Below are 23,885 nucleotides of genomic sequence, written 5' to 3'. Positions count from 1 at the left end.
GTAATAAGCTATTACAGTGATGGCAGAAGCCTGAGCCTGTTCCTTTTTCTCCCTCTTGTCCCTGTCGCCACTGGGACATCCCAAATTCGTGTTCCTCCTTCCCACATCTCTGCAGTTTGGGCAAGTTTTCTGAATGCCTGGTTGTGATTTTAAGTATTCTTTCACCTTCAGTGATGGTTGGCTGCTCTGAGCAAGCCAGCAGATTCAGTTGTGTGCCTGGAGCCCAGATGTTCTGTGTGAATTTTAATGTAGAATTGTCTTTGGTAAGAAACATTCCCTTGCCACCCTAGTGAAACAAACACAAGGACAAAGAAAGGAAGAAAAAAAGGTGGCTGCTGGCCCCCACATTGTTGCTTTGTGCCAGCCTGCCCCTCCACTTCCTCTCCATCTCAGCTCCATACAGAAGGGAACCCTGCACGGAAGGGTCTGCTGCACAGGGACTCAAACACTTCTGTTTACTCCCCTTGTTGGAAAAGGCTGTGTCATCTCCTTGTGGGGCCCTTTAAGCCCAAGCCCCCGCTCTGTTCCTGGGAGCAGGGGTGTTTCACCTGGGCAAACCGCTATGATTTGCAAGTCACAGCTTCTGATGCTTTGTGCTCCGGCCAAAAGGAGACTGAATGCTGTGTGCAGTGATGGTCACCTCTGATCACTGTTCTATTCTACACTTACCCAGTTTTAGTTATAAGTTATATAAAGTATTTTCTGTCAGCAAATAGTTGTTAAGTTCTATTCATTTAATCAACAGCTATTTATTGGGGTATACCTATTATGTGCTCATTTCTTGTTCTCAACATTGGGGGTACTGAATAACAAAGAACAGTTTAGGGCTCTGTTCTCGTGAAGCTTATGTGCTATTAGGTAGAGACAGATAGTAACTAGGCAAGTAAACAGGAAGTTGTCAGCTGATGGTGAGTCCAGTGCAGAGAAGATAGGCGATTGACTTGTGATGAGCAGTGAGTTTAGATTGGGCAGTCAGGGATGACTCCACAGATGTTCTAACTGGCTGGGAGTATGGGAGAGAACTGGGCATGTGAAGATTAGAGGCTGGAGGATTTCAGGCAAAGGAGCAGTAGGTGCCAGTGAAAGTTTCACAGTGTCTTTCTGCTTTAGCAAGTAGATTATAAGCATGTGTAGAGAAAGGGCAATATAAGTGTTTTTCTAAACACTCAGCCCTATATGGACAGCCATTTATCGGAGTTTTGCTGTGCACTAAATTAAGGCTCAACTGGCTTATTTGAGTAGTTTGAGATGGCATCTGCTCTGTGGCCTGAGGACCATCCCTTGTTTTCCTCAGCTCTACGTCTCCTCAGAGAGCCGCTTCAACACTCTGGCTGAGTTGGTTCATCACCACTCGACTGTGGCTGACGGGCTCATCACCACTCTCCACTACCCAGCACCCAAGCGCAACAAGCCCACGGTCTATGGCGTGTCCCCCAACTATGACAAGTGGGAGATGGAGCGTACAGACATCACCATGAAGCACAAGCTGGGCGGAGGCCAGTACGGGGAAGTGTACGAGGGCGTGTGGAAGAAGTACAGCCTGACGGTGGCTGTGAAGACCTTGAAGGTGAGCCTGGGCAGCAGTGGCCGCAGTCTGCTGGTATCCGGGGATGTGCCCTCCGGGAAGCCTGCCCTGCACACGTGCTCTGAGGGTGCGCTGGTGCCGAGTAATTGACTCTGCGTCTGTGTCCTGTGTGTGTCTTTGAACCATTCTTAGGTTTCCACAATGGTGAAAGCTGACAAGAGCTGGGGGGGGTTGATTTAAAAAGAGTAGTCCTTGAAGAAGTTTTCTCATTCTGTGGGAAGATTCTTTTAAAACTGCAGGTTCTGTTTGTGTGTTGTGGAGGTCACTTCATACTGAGTTAAGAGGGAGAAGAAGAAAAACCTCTGGGTTTTGAAAGAAGGAGATTTAACTAAAATGCTTTTGACTTCTCAGTTGATTTTATTGGCAGATTTGAAAGGCAGGTGCAGTGGTGTTCCCAGCACGCTCTAATTCTGTGTCCCCGGGAGTTTGAGGTTGCTGTGAGCTAAGACACCATGGCAGGAAACGGAGACAAAGCCTGATCTTTCTTGCTAACTATGACGTTCACCCTCTTCACTAATGAATAGTGTTTAGTTTCTTGGCATTTTTTTTTTCTCTTTTAAAGTTCTTTGAAATCCTTAGGACACCAAGGGAAGGGAAAGGTTTTCATTTTCAACCCTCTGCTTTCTTCAGAAGGTGATGAGCCTTTGCTGTGCTGAGAGTGCCCCCTGGTGTTGACTTGCCTTATCTGCACTTATTTCAAATAAACCCTAATATGTCGTTCTGTGCACAGAAATGGAGTCCCTTTTTGTAGCTGCTAGAAAAGAAAAAGAACTGAAATGTCTACTGCTGAGAAGAGTAGGCTCAAGTCTGTGTGTGTGTCTCAAAATTCTGCACACATGTTGAGACCGTGCAGCCAGGGACTTAGCTCTTAGGGACTCTGTGACTGACTTAATGACTTCCCTCAGAGGCATAGTAAAGTGGGACAGATGATTTCTGGCTGGTTTAAAGTTTCAGCTGCTTCAGAGGAAAGGTCACATCTGTGGTCCTAGAAACCACAGGTGGCTTCCTGATGCTCGTATTCAACATGTGCCTGTCTCTGGGGCAGGGCTGGCACTTGGTGGGGGTGGGGGTGGGGTGGCATGGATTGGAGTCACCTTGAGGATTTTTCCTGGATGGAACTCTTTCTTTTCTTTTCTTTTTTTGGGGGACAGAGTCTTACTTTGTCGCCTTTGGTAGAGTGCTGTGGCGTCATAGCTCACAGCAGTCTCAAACTCTTGGGCTCAAGCAATTCTCTTGCCTCAGCCTCCCAAGTAGCTGGGACCACAGGCACCCACCACAATGCCCAGCTAACTTTTTTGTTGCACTTGTCATTGTTGTTTTAGTAGGTCCAGGCCGGGTTTGAACCACCAGCCTCAGTGTATGCAGCTAGCGCCCTATCCACTGAGCTACCGGCACTGCCTGGATCTTTTTTTTTTTTTTTTTTGTAGAGACAGAGTCTTACTTTATGGCCCTCGGTAGAGTGCTGTGGCCTCACACATCTCACAGCAACCTCCAACTCCTGGGCTTAAGCGATTCTCTTGCCTCAGCCTCCCGAGTAGCTGGGACTACAGGCGCCCGCCACAACGCCCAGCTATTTTTTGTTGCAGTTTGGCCGGGGCTGGGTTTGAACCTGCCACCCTTGGTATATGGGGCTGGCGCCTTACCGACTGAGCCACAGGTGCCGCCCCGGATCTTTTTCTTAATTGAATAAATATTTATTGAATTCTTTACTTCTATTTGCCAGACTCTGAGCTCAACGTTGTTATCAGAAAATGAATCAGGGCTAGGCACAGTGGCTCACACCTGTAATCCTAGCACTCTGAGAGGCCGAGACAGGTGGATCCCTTGTGCTCACAAGTTCAAGACCAGCCTGAGCAAGTGTGAGACCTCGTCTCTAAAAAATAGCCAGGCATTGTGGCAGGCGCCTGTAGTCCCAGCTACTTGGGAGGCTGAGTCAAGGGGATCACTTAAGCCCAAAAGTTTGAGGTTGCTATGAGCTATGACACCATGGCAATCTACTGAGGGCAACAAAGTGAGACTCTGTCTCAAAAAAAAGAAAGAAAAGAAAATGAATCAGACAGAGGGTGGTGGGGGTGGGGGAGATGGTATCTAGGCCATAAGAGAAGCAGGCAGAGCCCTGGGTTGCAGCGTAGCAGTGGAGGGCACACTCAGAGCTGCGGTGCTGTGTGGGTAAGCAGAGGAGGAACAGGTGGCCGTGCTTGGCAGGAGGAAGCATTTAGGGAATTGTGATCCAGGGCCATAGTGAAGGAGCAGGACATGGGCAAGGGAGAGAGGCTGGGGGCAAAGAGGGGTAGCGTAAATCACTGAGGCCTTGAACCTCAGGTGAGAAGCTGGGATTTTATCCTGAAGGCACTGAGGAGCCGTCAAGGGGCTTACTGCACAGGAATGACAGGACTCAGTTTTGCGTTCTCAGAGGCCACTGTGTTGTAGCACACCAGTACTCTATAGATGCGGAGATCGTACATATAGCCACACTCACACATGGCAATTACCTGTGGCTTTGAGGTAACAGATATTTATACCTGAATACCAAGTTTTGTAATCAACTTCTGTTTTTTTTCCATGTGTGCATTTTAGTTTACAGTCCTTAAATAAAAAACGGAACAACTGTTGCCTCTGTCTCACAGACCAGGTAACTGCAGGGTGTTTGAGTGTTCCATGTCGATTCCATACAGATTAGAGACTAGGCCCAAAGAAACAGGGCCTTGATCAAGCTCGGTGAACTCTATAGGCCTGGGCATCATCCCCATAGTTAAAGGATTTGCACAAAAACTGAGGACTGAAAGCACAAAATACACTAGATTTCAGCCAGTCACAGCTTGTCTGAAAGCTTTAACGAGAGATAAGAGTCTGCATAGTTTAAGATTTGGTGAAAACCCACGTAAGGAGATGATGCTGCAACATTATTTTCTGAATGAGCGAAGAAGAAGATTCTAGAAGAAGAAACCCGCTGGAGCTCAGCGTGGTGGCGGCAGCTTTCTGACACCAGTGAATTGTCTGGAAGTGGGTGCCCTTCAGGAAGTGCTTTACCAATAATGTATCATTGGAGTTTTTATTATGCTTTCAGTTTTTCCCAAGAGCCTAATTAATTTATCCCCTATCATAGGTAAAGAATTACAAGATTTCTTTGAATAGTCACCACAAGTAGTATCTAATTATGGAGAAGACAATACATTCCCTTCTAGAGCTGTATTAACTCAAAATATGGTACTAACCAAATGCTAAGTAAATTATCCCTCCTTCTTCCTGGCCCTGCGCATGCACACGCACACGCACACACATCCCTACCGCATGCTGACTATTTGTCAAGTTAGAGCAGTGTCAATATTTGGGACATTTATTTCCACTCAACTTCCACGGAAGTTGAGAACTCTGGGGTCTGAATCGCAGTGCCAGCTCATGCTCACTATAAGCCTGGCAGAGTTCTTGAGTGCTTCTTACATACCGCATCATTTAATCCTCACCACCTTCGGAGAAGGATACTGATGTTACAGGTTGAGCAACCCAAATTTGAAAACCCCAAACCTGAAATGCTCTAGAATCTGAAACTTTTTGAGTACTGACATGATGCTCAAAGGAAATGCACATTGGACATTCAGGTTTCAGAGTTTTGGATATGGGATGCTCACCTAATACAGATATGCAAATATGGAAAACATCCAAACAATTCCAGAACACTTCTGGTGCCAGATATTACAACTAAGGGATGCTCGCCATGTATTAATATTTTAAGGTTGTGGAAACTGAAGCAGAGAGAAGTCATGTGAGTGGCCTGGGCTCCAGTAGCTAAGAGCAGCAGTGTCGGGATTTGAACTTAGGCACCCAGCTGTAAAGCTTGACTCTTTTTTGTTCTTTGAGACAGAGTCTCACTGTATCACCCTGGGTGTCACAGCTCACAGCAACCTCAAGCTCTTAGGCTTAAGCGAGTCTCTTACCTCAGCCTCCCAAGTAGCTGGGACTACAGGCGCCTGGCTGTTTTTTGGTTGGAGTTGTCGCTGTTGTTTGGCAGGCCTGGGCTGGGTTCAAACCCACCAGCTCTGGTATATGTGGCTGGCACTCTAGCTGCTGACCTACAGGCGCTGAGCCAGCTTGCTTCTTTTTTTTTTTTTTTCAATTGTAACTCAGATTCTTATTCCTCAAACACTACAAAAAGTAAACGTAAACCACAGTTATACCTTTAAAACAAAAATCACCTTTTCCCTCTCTCTCACATATACTTCCTTCACAGGTTGTGGCTGAAATCTACCTTCTCTTCCATGCCCCTTGAGAAACACCTGCCTCGCTAGCCGGAGCTTCATTCCCTCAGCATACCTCTGGGTGTCTTAGTTCCTGTACAGCCCATTACCTTTGCTGACCCCTGTGAAGGCAGAGCCAGAATCTTCCAAGCATGCAGGCAAGGCCCTGCTTCTAACGATGGTCACCTCGATGGTCACTTCTGGAGCAGAAGGAAGGCCTGGGGAGAGCAAGGAAAAGGGAAGGCATTAGGCTGACCCCTGTGTATGGGAAGCTGGGGTTACAGCATGGGCCCATCATAGGGAACTGCTCCTTTGAACTTTGATGGTGTCTGGCAGGAATAAGCTTTTCTGAACTTAGGTGCATGCTGTCTGTGCTAAAGATAGCAAGAAAGTGTTTGAGAGAACCAACCAATTTTTTTTTTTTTTTTTTTTTTTGAGTCAGGGGTCTCACTGTGTTGGGGGTCTCAAGTGATCCTCCTGCCTCAGCCTCCTGCCTCAGCCGCCCAAGTAGCTGGGACTACGGGCGTGTACCACTGCTCCCAGCTAAGATGCCCCAATTTTAAAATGAGCTGTATTGCAAAAGTTTGTCAAGTTGGTTTTTTTTTCTATGAAACTTTTCTCTAAATAATAGAATTTAGAAAAAACTACAGATTGACCCATGAGCTAGATGACAGGTTTACTATTAAAACAGTAAGGGCGGCGGCACCTGTGGCTGAAGGAGTAGGGCGCTGGTCCCATATGCCAGAGGTGGTGGGTTCAAACCCAGCCCTGGCCAAAAAACACACAAAAACAGTAAAAAACAGGGCAGCGTCTGTGGCTCAGTGAGTAGGGCACCGGCCCTGTATACCAAGGGTGGTGGGTTCAAACCTGGCCCCGGCCAAACTGCAACCCAAAAAAAAAAAAAAAAAAATAGGCGTTATGGCAGGCACCTGAGTCCCAGTTACCTGGGAGGCTGAGGCAAGGGAATCGCCTAAGCCCAAGAGCTGGAGGTTGCTCTGAGCTGTGACGCCACAGCACTCTACCCAGGGTGACAAAGTGAGACTCTGTCTCTTAAAATACAAAAAAAAAAAAAACTGTAAAAAACAGCAAACAGCACTTGCCTTTCAAATAGACGGTCTGTGCACATAGCACCTCCCACCCACAGTTTCTGTCTTTCCTGAGTCCACGTGTGTGTGGGTGTGTGCGCGCGCACTGTGGGCGCTGCTCCACCCCTTCTGTTCTCCTTCAGGTGAGGTGTCTTAGTGGTCGCTCCTCATCTCCTTTCTGTGTGGATGTATTTTAAATGTGCCCGTTCTCAGCAGGCCTCTGTGTCACTTGCAGCATTTTGTTATTCCAAAATGCAGACAACACTGTAGGGATGATCCTCATTTACACGTATGTGAAGCTTTCCTGATGAGTCAGCTCCTTGGAGCAATTGCATCAGTGCCCTTGTGCATTTGTGGTTTTGACTGTACTGCCCAAGTGCCTTCCAAGGAGTCCATACCCATGTGCGCTCCATGGATGGTATTGAGAAAGCTCCTGTTCGCTCCACCCAGCACATTGCGTTCTAGTTTTATTCTTTTCTCCTAAGAAATTGGTTTTATTGGTGAGCTCCAGAAACAAGCAGAGAAGGAAGGGCTGCATAGCATTAGCGCCTGGTGGCCGTGTATGCAGTGGCTCTGAGAGAGGCCATGTAACTCAGAGCCTGCTCTTGCCACATTGCACTGCTCTCACAAGATAATCGTTCCTTGCAGTGGGTTCTCCTGTAGCTGTGGAGCTGGGTGCAGTCATGCTATTGGGCATGAGTCCCAGGGGTTCCCCTGTGAGGTAGTTTCTCTTGGGCTTCTCACCTGAACTTGAAACCCCACATCGGGTATCTGATCTGCCTTCCTCAGTCTGGCTCAGATGCTTCGTGCCATCTCTCCATCTTGTTTTTTCATCATATTTTCTCCTGATCCATCTGACAGGTGAAGATGGCAAATCACTGTGCTTGTAACCTTACTCACCTGGCAGTGGTTAAAAATCAGAAACAGACGTGGAAACTTACCTAATAAGAGTCATACTCGGGGTCAGAGATCCCTGCTGAGACAGAGGCTCACAGAACCTAAAGGCTGCACAGAAACTTCCCAAAGGCCTGGCCACTTGTGAAACAGTGCTCTTTTTCATGCTATAGAATACCTACACTGGGGGCGAGCACAAAGGGAGAGGCTGATTAGAACATACTGTGAGGTGCTGAGTCTGGGAGAATGACCTGTGAGAAGGCAAGAACACGGTATCCATTACAGAACCAGCCTCTCCTTCACACAGGCAGCATGTTTAGTTTACTTCTCAGGAGTAGAGGCCAGCCGTCTCCACAGTGCTGACAGTGACGCTGCTGTGGGGTGCTGCCTGCCTGCGTCCCTCCCAGGCCCTGCTCTTGGCACCTTGTGTGCGTGAGGTGGACACCGATATTCCTTTGGTGGTGCAGATGTGAAAACAGGTTCAGATAGGGTAAGTAACTTAGCGTGGTCACACAGCAGCAGAGCTAGGTTGGTGTAACATCGGGGCTGGGTCAGTCAGTCCTGTGCAGAAAGGCTGTTTGGCCTGTGTCTCTCCTTAACAGACACAGAAGAGACAAGGCTGGAAATTCACAGCTTTTGTTTCACTATATAAATGAATTCTTTTCAAACAAATGATAGGAAATTTTTAAGTAAAAGTAAAGGAATGTCACAGAATTGCATCAGGAAAATTTCTAGTTTAATATAACTACAAATGTAGGTTTCTGTTAATAGTTTAAATTATAAATTGAACTAGGTGCGATTCCAGCAGGGGGAGACAAATTCGCACTGATTTTTCTGCAAGAAAAACATAGGATTATTTATACTTTGTGTGTGTGTGTGTGTGTGTGTGTGTGTGTGTGTGAGAGAGAGAGAGATGAGAATAGGGTGCCTTGGAGAGCCATGTTGTTCCCTTTGCATTGTTTGTGCCTCTCAAGATCCATGACATGGGTCTTTTAGAAAAGGGTCAGTGGCTCTAAAAGCAAATGATATTTCTGAAGTGATTTCACTGGGTACGGTGTATTATGTGATGCTTTTAAAAGGAAAAGCTCCACCTGTCTAGGAAGCTTTATTTGAGAGCTACTTTTTGAACATATTGTTGGCCAAGCAAGATTCCTAATGCCCTAGTCCTGAATGTGAGCAGCATCAAAAGCCCCGATTTTGGCAGGTGTTCTCTCTGACATTAGTGTGTCACTCTGGTAAATCAGAGCACTCCACGCCAAAAGCAGCATTGTCTGCTGAGCACGTTAAGGAGCAGAAAGGACTCGAAAGAATGAAATGGCCAATGGGCAGCAGTGGGGTGGGTTCCCCCCTCCATCTATATAACTTGGCACAGTAACTACCAACGATGTTTAACTGGCATTAAGTGCAGCTCACCAGTTTTAAAGAGCAATAAATTGTTTCTAAGTTTCGGTCTCTGTGAGCCGGAGTGAAGTGATGGGCCTCTGCGTAGCCTCGCTGGTTGTGCTCTGCTCATAGCAGGATGGACCAAAGCAAGCAGGCTCCAAGTACAGGTTGACTTATCCTCTGGACGTCTCCCCACGATGGGGGGAGAAATAGGTGCAGCCACAGTGAGTAGTGCCTGAAGGACACTCTGGTGCCTTGTTTCCCAAAGGGGCAGGAGCAATGTATAAGGTTCCATGTTTCACAGAAGGCTGAGACAGCCCTCCTTTCTGGGGAGCCTAATTTTCAAGGCATTCACTCATGGCTCCCTGTGCACCCTTTCTCTTGGGCACACTCCAGCTCCACACTGAAACTCGAGGTGTCTCGCTTCCTTTTGTGGGCTTTATAGCCAGGTTCTCATGGCAGAAGAGGCCATACTGCTTAATACTCACCTGCTTCTTGTTTTGCTGGTGGGTTCAGAAGACAGGGACTGGAAGTCACAAAGAGGATTACCAGCAGAAGCCAGGGCCCCAGCTCAGACTTGATCCTGGACCACAAACACATGTGGAAAGTGGAAGTAATATTCCACTCGTGCCGGGCCCTCGGCGTGCACACACTGTGGACTTGTTAGATGTGTTGTGCGCCAATGGTGCTTGTGAACATGTGGCCAGGGGCTACTGGGGCGGGTTATTGTAGAATCTGAGTAATTGACCTGACAGATAGTAGTAATTGCTTCATTAAGAGCCCCGTGACACCACGAGCCGAAGCAGTTGGGCATCCTCTGTTGCTGCCATGTTTTGAAGCATCATTCTTTCTTGGTAATGTACCATCTCTGTCTGTTATCAGCGTCTCTCCCCTTAAATCTGGTACATTTCAGATTGTTGGAGTGATGATCTCCTTCTGCTGTTAGGGCTCCTTGAAAACCAGGGTTCCTTAGGGAAGTTGCCCCTGCTTGTCATGTTTGCCTCCATGGATCTCCCCCCACCCCCAAACTCCAGAGGCAGGGAAGCCGCAAATATGGTTCACATGGCCCCCAGAGGTGAGCATCAGCGTGAGAAGGCCAACTTTGACCTGTTACCCTGGGTGAGAACTTAGAAGTTCAGTACCAAAGAAGAAAGGAAAACTGTTTGTGCCATTAGAGTCAGGATCAGCTGTCTCAGAACCCATCCGCAGCAATGTGGCTATCACAAAAGGTGGCCCGGGACGGGTTCTTCAAGCTCCAGTTTGTATTAACCATTCAAGTTGTACTTTCCCACTTAAACACGTGCTGAAATTATTTCCCCACTGATTTTTTTCTTCCATAGGAAGACACCATGGAGGTGGAAGAGTTCTTGAAGGAAGCTGCAGTGATGAAAGAGATCAAGCACCCAAACCTAGTGCAGCTGCTTGGTGAGTGGGATACAGGTGCTAAGCAAGAGGGACAGGCATTTCCCGGCATCACAGCTTCCGACAGGGACATCTGTGCTTTTCTGACATTTAGCTGCTAGTAAAGGAGGACTCTGTGGGATGGGGAGCTGAGAGAGAGAGACAGAGAGGAAATATGTGATTATACAAATCTGGAATTGGCTTCTGAAACTTAAGAATTTTTAGAGTTTTTTTCCTGAAGTGATTCTGTAGGTAAACAGACATATAATTGTCAGACATAGCAATTTGGGGGTAAACACACAATGGCTGAGGTCATTTGGTGTGGAGCCTGATCTTTGCTTCTGAACTCACGGCAGCCTCTCCCTGTGTAAGTTCAAGTTCATTGCCTTGAGAGGAGGAAAAGAGCATGACCATCCCTGTCCTAGGAGCGCAATCTCAAGGCATAGGCACTCGGAACTGTGGGAGAAGTTAGGCCCAGGGCTTCAGGGCACATTAGAGTCCAGCTCAGTAGGCTTTTTCTTTAGAGACATGTTTGTTCACTCAGGAGTAGAGCTGCATGCTGAAGTCCTCAGTGTCTTGTTGGCAGGGGTCTGCACGCGGGAGCCCCCCTTCTATATAATCACCGAGTTCATGACCTATGGGAACCTGCTGGACTATCTGAGAGAGTGTAATCGGCAGGAGGTGAACGCGGTGGTGCTGCTATACATGGCCACTCAGATCTCGTCAGCTATGGAATACCTGGAGAAGAAGAACTTCATCCACAGGTAGGGGCCTGGCGAGGTAGTCTGTTGGTTACCAAAAGCCCGTCCTGCAAGGTCTCAGGCTTAGCTGCTACCTCTAGTGCTGGTAGTACATTAGACCTTAGAACAAAGACAGACACCAGGTCCCTGACACGGCCAGCCTCGGGTACACATCCCAGACTAAATTCAGCCAGGCCTCGACCCTGGACTAACAGAGCAGTTAATCCTCAGGCTAAGAATTATTTCATTTTTGAACCATTTTGGGCTAAGTAGAATATTAAATGAGGTTCATAGAAGGCGTTCTTCCCAGTAATCACAGCTCCCTCTGAAATAGAGCGCTCATTGTTCCTGCAAGGCCGGTGTTCCTCAGTAATGACCTCTTCCTGGGAGCAGTCGGCACTGCTTTCACACAAACTCGTGGTAACAGCCGCTGCACAGTTCTGTTTTTAAGTGTGTGGGGTTTTTTCCCTCCTTTATTATCATTTCATTCTCTAATTCACTTGCTGTCATCTGGTTCAGGGATGTTTCCACGATTGTCAGAATTGTATATGTGTAGGCCTAAATTAAGTGTCTTTGCTGTTTTAAACCCTGGAGAGTTTTGACCTTCAAGTGTGCCACAATTATCATGGTCTTCACATTCTTTGCTGGTGGAAATGGCTTCCTAGCACAGCAACAGCCTGTGCAGGACAGAGCCTGATGGGCTTTTGTCCAAGATGTTCTCCATGCCACCCTTGTGACCTTTCCTACCCAATTAACTCAAGCATGAAACCTCTACATGAGGTTTTGTAGCGTGGAGGAAGAGTAGCGTGAGTGACCTGCCGGTGGCTCTGTGCAAGACAGATTTCCTGTGCGCCACAATAGCCTGATCCGGATGCTTTGGCAGTCAGGAAGGTGAACCCTCTGGTGCTGCAAATTGAGATTGCTTGACTTCTCGTTTGCCTTGCCTGGTTAGGCCTGTTCCTTCTTCATTCAGGCAAACTTAAAATGCTTTACCAAAATCCTATTAGTCACAACTCTTCTGTATTTAATTTCTCTCTCATTGCTGATGATCAGGCTGTCTTGTGCAGCCATCACCTCAAGCTGCTGCCTCTTCTCATCCCTCCCTTCCAGTGATTTTATGGTTAACATTCATGACACAAAGATTAGACTCCTACCTCCCTGGGAAGATCAAGAGGTGAGAGGAGGAAGATTATATAGGAGAGAGTTTTTAGGATACAGTTGGGTAAGCATTAGGAAGAAGGAGAAGAGTGGGAAACAGAATTTGGGTTAAAAAATGCCATGGGCTTCATTTTATTTTTTCCTGTCAAGTCTGGATAGGACAAGCAGAGACTCACTGTGATACAAGCTGCTTGTGACTGAGGACTGGGCTGAGTGTTTACCCTTCTCCCTGGCACAGAGGAGCAGTGACTGCACACTTGCTCTTCTCAATGCCTGGATCTGAGCACTTTGCATATTAATTTATTACCACTCACAACAACCCGAAGAGGCAGGCACTGTTACTATCATCTTCATTTTACGGATGAGGTAACTGAGACCCAAGCTAATTAACTTGCTCTGGGTCACGGGCTGGGAGCCTGACCCCAGTGCCAGCCTCTGCAGCGGGTCCCCGTGGGGGGCGCTCACGGTGTGCCGCTTCCCAGCGGGATGATCCTCGGTGGTCAGTGTCTCATGCCTTTGCTCAGCAGCGGTAGGTTTGAAAGCTGGCCAGGAGCTCTCATAGGTGAATTTTTTTCCTTTCTCAGAGATCTTGCTGCCCGAAACTGCCTGGTAGGTGAAAACCACTTGGTGAAAGTGGCTGATTTTGGTCTGAGCAGGCTAATGACAGGGGACACTTACACAGCCCACGCCGGAGCCAAGTTCCCCATCAAATGGACAGCGCCTGAAAGCCTGGCCTACAACAAGTTCTCCATCAAGTCTGACGTCTGGGGTAAGGGCGCTGCTGCTGCACGGGGCCCCGCGCCCACGGCTAGAGGCTTCTTTGCTTTTCTCCTGGCTTTTTACCATGTCTTTCTTGCTCTTCCTTTTCTCTTCTCTTCATTACTTAATTCTCTTTCTTATTTTGTTTCTTCCACTCTCATTTTAAAATCCTTTCTCATACTTACTTTTCAAAATGAAGTAAAAGTGAAATTTTTCCTCTTAAATAATCCAGGATAATTTTTTTTTAACTTACCATTATTATGGGGTTTTTTGGTTTTTTTATTTTTTATTTTTTTTGTAGAGACAGAGTCTCACTTTACTGCCCTCGGTAGAGTGCCATGATGTCACAGGACTCAGCAACCTCCAGCTCTTGGGCTTCCGCAATTCTCCTGCCTCAGCCTCTCGAGTAGCTGGGACTACAGACGCCCAACACAACGCCTGGCTATTTTTTGGTTGCAGTTTGGCCGGGGCTGGGTTTGAACCTGCCACCCTCGGTACATGGGGCCGGTGCCCCACTCACTGAGCCACAGGCGCCACCCGCCATTATTGTGTTTTTATTCTAAGTTTGTTGCTTGGATTTTGGATTTGCTCAGGCAGCTGGCTGACCCTATAGGTACCTAAAACCTTTCCCTGCAGGATATAGTATAGAAGTCTGATTGTTTTTTTAAGGAACTTTTTATTATGACAAATTGTAAGTCTACGTTGAAGAGACGGTCCTGTAACAACACTCCCACCGAGCTCATAGCCCTGCTTTGGCTACTCGTGCTTCCTCTGGGCCCCACCCAAGCCCCACCCTTCACTATTTTGAAGCAATTCCCAGACATCATATTATTTTGCATAATAGTTTGGGGAACTATTTCAGTATAAGTATCTTAAAGACGACTTTTTAATGAGCATAGTCATGTTGCAACCCCCAACATTGGTAGTTACTTCTGATAGTTTCAGATATCCAACGTCAAATTTTCAGTTGAACTATGAAAATCATACTCTCTTTTGTTTTTATAGCGTTTGAACTGAGGCCCAAATGTGGCCACCGGTGCGTCAGTCACTCTTCCCTTAAGTCTCTTCTCCTCTGCAAACTCCTTCTCCCATGTTTCTGTTTCCTGAAGAAACTTCATCGTCTATCCCTTACGGCTTCCCACATCTGGGTTTTGCTCACTTTGTCCACAGTGTGATTTAGGATCTTCCTTGGGCTTCAGTATTTCTACGAAGTGGGTAGTTGGTCCAGGGAGTTTGATCACATTCAGGTTTGAGTTTTCCCCTCTTGGTAAGCATGTGTCAGAGGAGGATGCTCTTCCATCAGTAGATACACAATGCTTGATTTTCTTTTTTGACTTTTTTTTTTTGCAGTTATTAATATCCAGGGCCTACATCTAACAGTTCACTAGGGGTTGCCAGATGGAAATTCTCTAATTCTTTCGTTCCTGATTTATCAGTGGATAATACTTCTACAAGAGGAAACTGCCCTTCTTAGATTTGATTGCATAGTGGGCCTATTCATATAGAAAAAGCAGGATAAATTCTCTGCTTCTCTACCCTTATTTACCAGTTTTTGAAATAACTATTTGGTTTTTTAACATTTTGAATGTGAACAGCACCTCTAAGCATTCAAACTAGATACTCCTTTGGTGCAAAGGATGCCTGTAGACACGTTTCGTTTCTGAGCTCTCTGCAGTCAAAAGGGATAATACTCTTCAATTGTTTTTGCTTGTCTTTTGTGGTATTATTATGAACTCTTCGGATTTAAATATATTTGGTATGTTTTAATCCACTGAAGTTATTTTCCTTGTTGATACCCAGATTGTCTCACCTGTGGGCAGTAGGAACTTGAAATTAGCTCATAGGCCTTTTGACCTGACCTGGTCTACCATGACATCCATGCTCTCTGAAATCACAAGATACTCCAGGTTCATTCTCTGCCCCTGACTGGTTCTTTGAGGAGTTCTGGTTCCTTTAATGAGAAATGATGTTTCAAGGCCATAATCTGGGATTTCAAAGACCTCATAGGATTTTTATGAGCTTTTTAGAGTTGGAGGAGCCTTGGAGATACACCTGGTAACAAGGTGGTGGCCAGTAGCTGGTTGTCACAGAGCTAAGAGAGGACTGTAGTCACCTGACTTTTAGCCCTAGGTTTCTTCCACAAGGTATCAGCAACATCAGTCACATAACCCCCCCAAGAGGCTGATAATCCAGTCCTTTTCTGGATTGTTTTAGTCTATTTAGAGAGTAAACTGAAAATGTCACTTTGTCCTGTTTTGTCTTGTACTGTTGGTAACTAAGAGCCTTGTAAAATGACAGTGCTTGGGGTGCTTCTGAGGGCGTAATTTCTGGTGCCCACTGGACAGGTAACCGATTTTAGTTACAATGTAGTTAAATCCTGTACATCTTGAACCACCTTTTTCTTTTTTCTTTTAGCATTTGGAGTGTTGCTTTGGGAAATTGCTACCTACGGCATGTCACCGTACCCAGGAATTGACCTATCCCAGGTCTACGAGCTGCTGGAGAAAGATTACCGCATGGAGCGCCCAGAAGGCTGTCCAGAGAAAGTCTATGAACTCATGCGAGCATGTGAGCCTCCCCAGCCTGCCCCGAGACGCGCAGGGCACTGTGAGGAGTCCAGCAGTGCAGGGGTGGACGGAGGAGAAACTTAATGTTTTTCCATTTGCTCTGTCCTAGTTCCTTGGAAGCAACTAATACAATAGTTTTATTAGTTGCTTCCAGACTTTTGTCAGTGGTTCTCTATTTCTTTATTTACAGGTAGCATATATGTCAGTTGTTTTTGTTTTTGTGGGCTTTTTTAAAGCAAAAATGGGGTAAGTGGCTTCTAAACCTGGGTTTTGTATTAATAAATACAGGTTCCAGGGCCCTGCCTTCCGACATTCTGCTATAATCACTAAACGCTGAGGGTAATGTTTAGCCTATCAGTTTTATATTATTTACTTATGCCTGTTTATACTGTGTGTTTATGTGATTCTTTATCATATGTTCTGTAAGATAGTTACACGATCGTAGCTCTGTTTTTCCCACTCGGCAGGGTAACAGGCTTGCCTTTCCATATCCATGTATTTAGATCTCTCTCTCTTCTCCCCACCTGTTACCTTCCTACAGTTGCCTAGCATTCTGTTGAATGATTTAATGCGTTCATTCATTCCAGTCCTCTTTTTGATGAGCATTTGGTTGTTTTATACATTTATTTGCTTTTCTGCTGTTATAAATAAGGCAGGAACGGGCACCCTCAAAGAGATATCTCTCTGGGTATTTATACTAGTATTTCTAAAAGTTGAACTGTTGGTTCAGAGGACTGTGTGGGTTTTAAATTTTGATTAATTTTACCAAATTCTTTTCCATAAATGTTGTGCCAGTTAATACCCAGGTGAGAAGGGCAGGAGAGGGCCCACACCTGCTCCCCAGCTCAGTTAACACCCAGGTGAGAAGGGCAGGAGAGGCCCACACCTGCTCCCCAGCTCATTTAACAGTGAGAAGGGTGTGAGAGGGCCCACACCTGCTCCCCAGCTCAGTTAACAGCGAGAAGGGCGTGAGAGGGCCCACACCTGCTTCCCAGCTCAGTTAACAGTGAGAAGGGTGTGAGAGGGCCCACACCTGCTTCCCAGCTCAGTTAACAGAAGGGCGTGAGAGGGCCCACACCTGCTCCCCAGCTCAGTTAACAGCGAGAAGGGCGTGAGAGGGCCCACACCTGCTTCCCAGCTCAGTTAACAGTGAGAAGGGCGTGAGAGGGCCCACACCTGCTTCCCAGCTCAGTTAACAGAAGGGCGTGAGAGGGCCCACACCTGCTCCCCAGCTCAGTTAACAGAAGGGCGTGAGAGGGCCCACACCTGCTCCCCAGCTCATTTAACACCTGGGTGAGAAGGGCGTGAGAGGGCCCACACCTGCTCCCCAGCTCAGTTAACACCTGGGTGAGAAGGGCGTGAGAGGGCCCACACCTGCTCCCCAGCTCCGGGCTTCATCAATCTATGTAGTCTTCAGTCTGTTCTTGTTTTCATTAGCGTCTCTGTACTGGTGAGGATTTCAGACTTCAAAAAGTCAAGAATGAGAGTAGATGGAGAGCTGCTTGGCTTAGTAATTTCCTGTACCTGCTAGACTGGGGCTGAGGAAGATATATGTTTGTAATTTTTTTTTTTTTGGTTGTAGTTGTCATTGTTGTTTGGCAGGCCCGGGCTGGATTCTAACCCACCAACTCTGGTGTATGTGGCTGGCGCCTTAGCTGCTTGAGCTACAGGCGCCGAGCCTGTAAATGGAGTTCTTATTTTATTTTACTTTATTTTAATTAATTTTTTTTTTTTTTTTTTTTTTGAGGCAGAGTCTCACTCTGTCACCCTGGGTAGAGTGCAGTGGCTTCACAGTTCACAGCAACTTCCAGCTCTTGGGCTTAAGCAATTCTCTCTCTCCCAAGTAGGTGGGACTACAGGCACCAGTCACAACGCCCGGCTATTTTTTGGTTGTAGTTGTCGTTGTTTAGCTGGCCCAGGCTGGGTTTTAACCACCCAGCCGCGGTGTATGTGGCTGGCACCGTAACCGCTGTGCTTCAGGCACCAAGCCTCTGTCTTTTCAGATTGTTAATGTCTGTTAATAGGACACATGGTGTTCATCATTTTAACTTGTCACAGCAAAAGCTGGTTAGCAGGAATAGTATGCTTCTTTATCCAGACTTTTCCTTGAGAACTGCTGGCTTCACGTTGGTAGCAAGGTCTCATGGATGGTCTGACTTCGGTCTCGTCTGTTCAGGTTGGCAGTGGAACCCCTCTGACCGACCCTCCTTTGCTGAGATCCACCAAGCCTTTGAAACAATGTTCCAGGAGTCCAGTATCTCAGATGGTAAAGTCCCTCCCCAGAGTGCCTGCAATGGGGGTGGCCATGTGGGACTCCAGCCTGGGTTCTTTAGTTCATTTCCTGGTGAAAGTGCACACAGGCCAGTGAAGCCCTGAGACTAGAAAGCTGGGCAGAGGTGCTGAGTGTCTTCTGCAGCCCTGCAGGGATTTCTGAGAAATACTAACTGCTGCTTCTCCAGCATCTGTCCCTTTTCTTTGGCCATGTATAGATGGCCGCTGTTACCTGAGAAAGAGAAAGAACCATCACTCTAAGCTGACCTTGGTACTGACGGTGCTGGGTTTCTGTTTGTATGCATGTGTGATTCTTAGAAGTGGAAAAGGAGCTGGGGAAACAAGGCGTCCGAGGGGCTGCCAGCACCTTGCTTCAGGCCCCAGAGCTGCCCACCAAGACCAGGACCTCCAGGAGAGCTGCTGAGCCCAAAGATGCCACCGACATGCCTGAGGCCCCCCATTCCAAGGTCCAGGGAGAGAGTGGTATGTCCCTACCCCTACCTCACCCCAACCCCATCACTCTTCTCTCTCCCAGAGGTCCAGGGAGGGTCAACAGCCTGAGGCCCATAGAGGCAAATGGGAAGCTGTAAGCCGGGTCCATACACCATATCCTTCCTCAGCAGTGCTGCAGACAGAGGAAGGCTCTCCCCACAGTGTCCCCCCACCCCACCCCCCCGCACGGCGCTGGCTGTTGGCTGCAGCGGTCAGTTCAGGGAGATGGGCAGCACACCTGCCATCCCTGCTGCTTGCAGCATTTGTGCTGCGCTCTTGGGGCAGATGTGACAACGGTAAGCCGTGAACCGAGTGACAAGCAGCTTGCTATGAAAGCACCGACATGAAAAGCTCACTGGAGCTAAGTGGAACCAGGAGACACCTGTGCACAGAGCTGGTGTCCTCATGGTTTCTGGGAGGAATGCCTTTCTGGTGCTCTTCCCTAGGTGAGTGAGGGCAATGGGGTCAGTTCAGGGGGTGGTCTCAAAATATTATTAAAAATGGTATTAGCAACATTTATCTAGTTTTCCTATATACCAGGCTGTGTTCTGTGTTAGTTACCCCCAGCAGCCTGCATTCTGCTGCAGAGCATCTGAATGAAAGCGCAAGGGTGGCCACGTGTCTGGGTTATCAAGACTTCCAGGGCATGCCGACAGTGGGCTGGACTCTGAGGGAAGGGACTGGACAAAGCCAGTTGTTTTTATTTTTTATTTTTTTTGACCTAGGGTCCCACTCTTTTGCCCTGGCTAGAGTGCAGTGATGTCACCATAACTCACAGCAGCCTCAAACTCTGGGGCTCAAAAGATGCTTCTGCTTCAGCCTGGGACTGCACATGCCCATCAGCATGCCCAGCTAGTTTTTCTATTTGTTGTAGAGACTGGATCTTGCTCTTGCTCTTGCTCAGGCTGGTCTCAAACTCCTGACCTCAGGCAATCCTCCCATCTCAGCCTCGCAAAGTGCTAGGATTACAGGCAAGAGCTTGGTCCAAAGCCAGGATGTGATGGAGATTTGTGATGGGATGTCTACTCACAGCAGAATCTCTAGACCTCAAATTTTTTTAATCATATACCCATATTTTTTAAAATGGGCCTATGCATGTATAGTATTTAAAGTATTTATATATATACACATACTACTGTAGGAATATAGCATGTGTATTACAAAATATACCCAAAATACACACTTAAAATGTTTATGTAAGAAATCCAAATTATAGTACTTTCTTTCTATACCTGTTCAAGCATCTTGTTGGCCCACTCTGGAGGTTATGGCATGTGGACTCTCGGGAATCTTTGACCCTTTATCCTTGTGATGGTTTTTATTGGCCGGGTTGCTGAGTAGTGGGGGGAGGCCACCAGGGGAGCACTGTGCTCGTCACAGCCAGTGGTAAGCGTCCATGTCCATTTATACCAGTGAGTCCTCTCCTGAGGGGCGTTCGATATGCCATCTCATGGTGAGCCGAGGGTGTTAGCCACTCGGCTCTGAGACAGTGCTGTGTATAACTCATTAAAGTTTTGCTCTGTTGGCCTTCTTCCCCTGGATTGAAGTTTTGGGAGGTTCTTGCTGCTCTTTGAGCAGATGTCCTGCGTGCTGCCTGGGTTCTGCCAGATCACGCTGTGCTGAGGGGAACCTCTCTTCTTGCCTCTGAGCTCTGAGGGAGAATTCTGTCATTTACAGGAGCCTGGCAACACCAGAAAGATTTTTTATGAACTAGGTTTCATATTTAAGCGTGCCTATTTAAAAATTGTCCAAGCATGTTTCCCACACATAATGCCCCATTGTCCCTTCCTTCCTGTGGTTTGCAGCTCCTTCCCTCCAAATCACACCTCGTAGGTACCCTGCCTGGCAGCTGGTGTGAGAGCCACAGGTTTGAACCTTTGCTTGGCCTTGTCATTTGAATTACCAGAGAGAGATGTTGGAGGAACCTTGCTGCCTTGCAGTAAGCCAGGGCTGGGACGGAGAGCCCAGAGCAGTCCAGCTCTTTGTTCCTCATCTTCAAGGAGAGACCTGAGTCTTCCCTAACGATAACACTACCAGCAACAATGAAATTCATTGAGAGATTGTGCTGGAAGCTGGGACATGTGTTCCACATTCATCATACCATTTACTCTCTCACAGCAACAGTGTAGTCCTTTATAAGTGAGAAAGCTGATAATGAGCAGAGAAGTCACTTGTCTAGGCCTTGTGGAAAGTCGCTGGCAGAGCTGGTTATCAGGTCCAGGCCTATCAGGTCAGACCAAATCCTACCTGGTCCTCTGGAGCGTGTTGGATGCCCAGCCCCACACTAACCGTGCAGGAGCCTTTGGTCTGGGTTCACCTCTTCCCAATGTGTTTCAGATCCTCCAGACCACGAACCTGCTGTGTCTCCACTGCTCCCTCGAAAAGAGCGAGGTCCCCCGGATGGTGGCCTGAACGAAGATGAGCGCCTTCTCCCCAAAGACAAAAAGACCAACTTGTTTAGCGCCTTGATCAAGAAGAAGAAGAAAACAGCCCCAACCCCTCCCAAACGCAGCAGCTCCTTCCGTGAGATGGATGGCCCGGCAGAGCGCAGGGGGGCTGGTGAGGAAGAGTGCCGGGAAATCAGCAATGGGGCACTAACTTCCACCCCCTTGGATGCAGCAGAGCCAGCCAAGTCCCCAAAGCCCAGCAATGGAGCTGGTGTCCCCAATGGAGCCCTCCGGGAATCAGGAGCCACAGGCTTCCGGTCTCCCCACCTGTGGAAAAAGTCAAGCACTCTGACCAGCAGCCGCCTCGCTGCTGGCGAGGAAGAGGGCAGCAGCGGCTCCAGCAAGCGCTTCCTGCGGTCCTGCTCTGCTTCCTGCGTGCCCCATGGAGCCAAGGACACGGAGTGGCGGTCGGTCACACTGCCTCGGGACTTGCAGTCCACTGGAAGACAGTTTGACTCCTCCACATTTGGAGGGCACAAAAGCGAAAAGCCAGCTCTGCCTCGGAAGCGGGCTGGTGAGAACAGGGCTGACCAGGTGACCAGGGGCACTGTGACTCCCCCGCCTAGGCTGGTGAAAAAGAACGAGGAAGCTGCTGATGAGGTCTTCAAAGACACCATGGAGTCTAGCCCGGGCTCCAGTCCCCCAAGTCTGACTCCAAAACTCCTCCGTCGGCAGGTCACGGTGGCTCCTTCCTCGGGCATCCCCCACAAGGAAGATGTGGGGAAGGGCAGTGTCTTAGGGACCCCAGTTGCAGCTGAGCCCGTGTCCCCCACCAGCAGAGCGGGCTCAGCCGCACCCACAGGCCCCAGCAAGGCCTCAGCAGAGGAGTCCAGAGCACGGAGGCACAAGCACTCTTCAGAGTCTCCTGGGAGAGACAGGGGGAAACTGTCCAAGCTCAAACCTGCCCCACCACCCCCTCCACCCCCTCCAGGCTCCACAGGGAAGGCTGGGAAGCCCTCGCAGAGCCCAAGCCAGGAGGCAGCTGGGGAGCTAGGCACCAGCACAAAAACAAGATCCATGAATCTGGCTGTTGATTCTGTGAACAGTGATGCCGCCAAACCCAGCCAGTTAGGAGAGGGCCTCAAAAAGCCTGTGCTCCCTTCCATACCAAAGCCACAGTCATCCACCAAGCCACTGGGGACCCCCACCAACACAGCCCCTACTTCTTCCACATTGCCATCAGCATCTTCAGCCCTGGCTGGGGACCAGCCGTCTTCTACCGCCTTCATCCCTCTCATATCAACCCGTGTGTCTCTTCGGAAAACTCGACAGCCTCCTGAACGGATCGCCAGTGGTGCCATCACCAAGGGTGTGGTTCTGGACAGCACTGAGGCCCTGTGCCTCGCCATCTCTAGGAACTCTGAACAGATGGCCAGCCACAGTGCGGTGCTAGAAGCCGGCAAAAACCTCTACACATTCTGCGTGAGCTACGTGGATTCCATCCAGCAGATGAGGAACAAGTTTGCCTTCCGAGAGGCCATCAACAAACTGGAGAACAACCTCCGGGAACTTCAGATCTGCCCGGCAACAGCAGGCAGTGGCCCGGCAGCCACTCAGGACTTCAGCAAGCTCCTTAGTTCTGTAAAGGAGATCAGTGACATTGTACAGAGGTAGCAGACGCCAGCAGTCAAGAAGCTGGAGCTGCCTGCAGCACAAGGGGGCCTGTCATGCCCATGACAGTGGCTGACGGGACTAGTGAGCCAGCACCTTGGGCCAGGAGCTCTGCACCAGGCACAGCCAAGGGCCCCCGTGGAGTCCAGCCCTACTACCTATGTGTGCCCCAACTGTCCCCCTACACTGTCCTCCTCCCCAGCCTGGGCTCTCTGAGCCACCTTTGTCCTCGCATTTTATCTGTGGAGTCCCTGCTCTGTGGACTGCAGTGGGCACACCCTGGCCCATCAGGCTGGTTCCCACCAAGTGCTTCAGACTGAGCTTTCCAGCTCAGGTGGGAACGGTCACAAAGGAGTGCCCTTTTCATTTTTCTCTCTGGAGACCCTCCTCTGGTGGTGCCTTCTTTCATTTGCCCCCCCAAAACGGAAGCCTGAACCAAGTCCATGGGCCTTGTCCCTCCCCCACACTCCTTGCCCCTGCACCTCCTGCTTTGAAAATGTGCTTCAAGAACCACATTCTAGGAGGGGCGTGCATGGCCTCCTCTGGTCGCTCTGCCCTCCTCTGCTCCCCAGGGCTACACACTTGCTTTACCTTGTGTGCAGAACAGCTCTTGATTCGGGTGGGAAATAGGGTGCTAACACCAACCAGCCTTTGTGTCCTGAACACCTGGAAGCTATCATCTGTCCTATCCAAGTCCCTGGACCCCCATCCTTACTGTTTTTGACATGCTCTGCCAGGTCCTGGCAAAAAAGCTTAAGTCTTAAGGATGGCAGGTCACTGTTACTGCTGCCTCCCACCCCCACCCGCAGCAGAACAGGGCCGGACAGGGAGGCAGTGGCTGGCTGTGTAAACAGCTGATGCCAGGTCTAGCCCTGGACTGGGCCCAGGCAGATCTGGTGGCCCAGGGTAAGCCTTCCTTTCTCACATCCTGGTGACCCATTACCTTCCCTTCCTAGCTCCTTTCTCTGTGATAAGACAGTCTCCAATTTTTTGGAGTTCTTGAAGCATTTCAACGCTCTACCCTCTGCAAAGCCATTTGGATACAAAAAGGAGCTGCCACAGGGCACCAACAGACAGGCTGAGGCAGAAGAGGACTGTCGGCACCAAAAGCCTGATCAGTGTTAGCTGTGCTCTTGAATTGGGGAAATGTCTTTTATTTAATTACCATGAGGAACATTTGGCCTCACGTCCCTGTGGGGCCATCAGGGAGTGTTAAGAAAACCACAGATGAAACCCCAGAAAGTATTTTCCAAGAGC

At 48.5% G+C, this 23,885-nt stretch overlaps 1 protein-coding gene across 2 annotated transcripts in view; it reads left to right on the top strand.

Moving 5' to 3' along the window:
- The window catches only part of ABL1 (ABL proto-oncogene 1, non-receptor tyrosine kinase), a 151,101-nt gene extending 127,499 nt beyond the window's left edge, over positions 1-23,602 (top strand). For both annotated transcript variants that reach the window (XM_053559600.1, XM_053559605.1), the window contains exons 4-11: positions 1,295-1,567; positions 10,523-10,607; positions 11,170-11,347; positions 13,066-13,250; positions 15,656-15,808; positions 17,984-18,073; positions 18,397-18,561; positions 20,908-23,602. In XM_053559600.1, the coding sequence (XP_053415575.1) occupies positions 1,295-1,567; positions 10,523-10,607; positions 11,170-11,347; positions 13,066-13,250; positions 15,656-15,808; positions 17,984-18,073; positions 18,397-18,561; positions 20,908-22,631 (2,853 nt within the window). In that variant the 3' untranslated portion in view covers positions 22,632-23,602. The remainder of the gene's footprint in view (positions 1-1,294; positions 1,568-10,522; positions 10,608-11,169; positions 11,348-13,065; positions 13,251-15,655; positions 15,809-17,983; positions 18,074-18,396; positions 18,562-20,907) is intronic.
- Positions 23,603-23,885: the final 283 nt, after the last annotated feature.

This window comes from Nycticebus coucang, chromosome 2 (genome assembly GCF_027406575.1).
Source record: "Nycticebus coucang isolate mNycCou1 chromosome 2, mNycCou1.pri, whole genome shotgun sequence".
In the NCBI taxonomy this organism is placed as follows: domain Eukaryota; kingdom Metazoa; phylum Chordata; class Mammalia; order Primates; family Lorisidae; genus Nycticebus; species Nycticebus coucang.
This window is presented reverse-complemented; position numbering and strand designations above follow the sequence as displayed.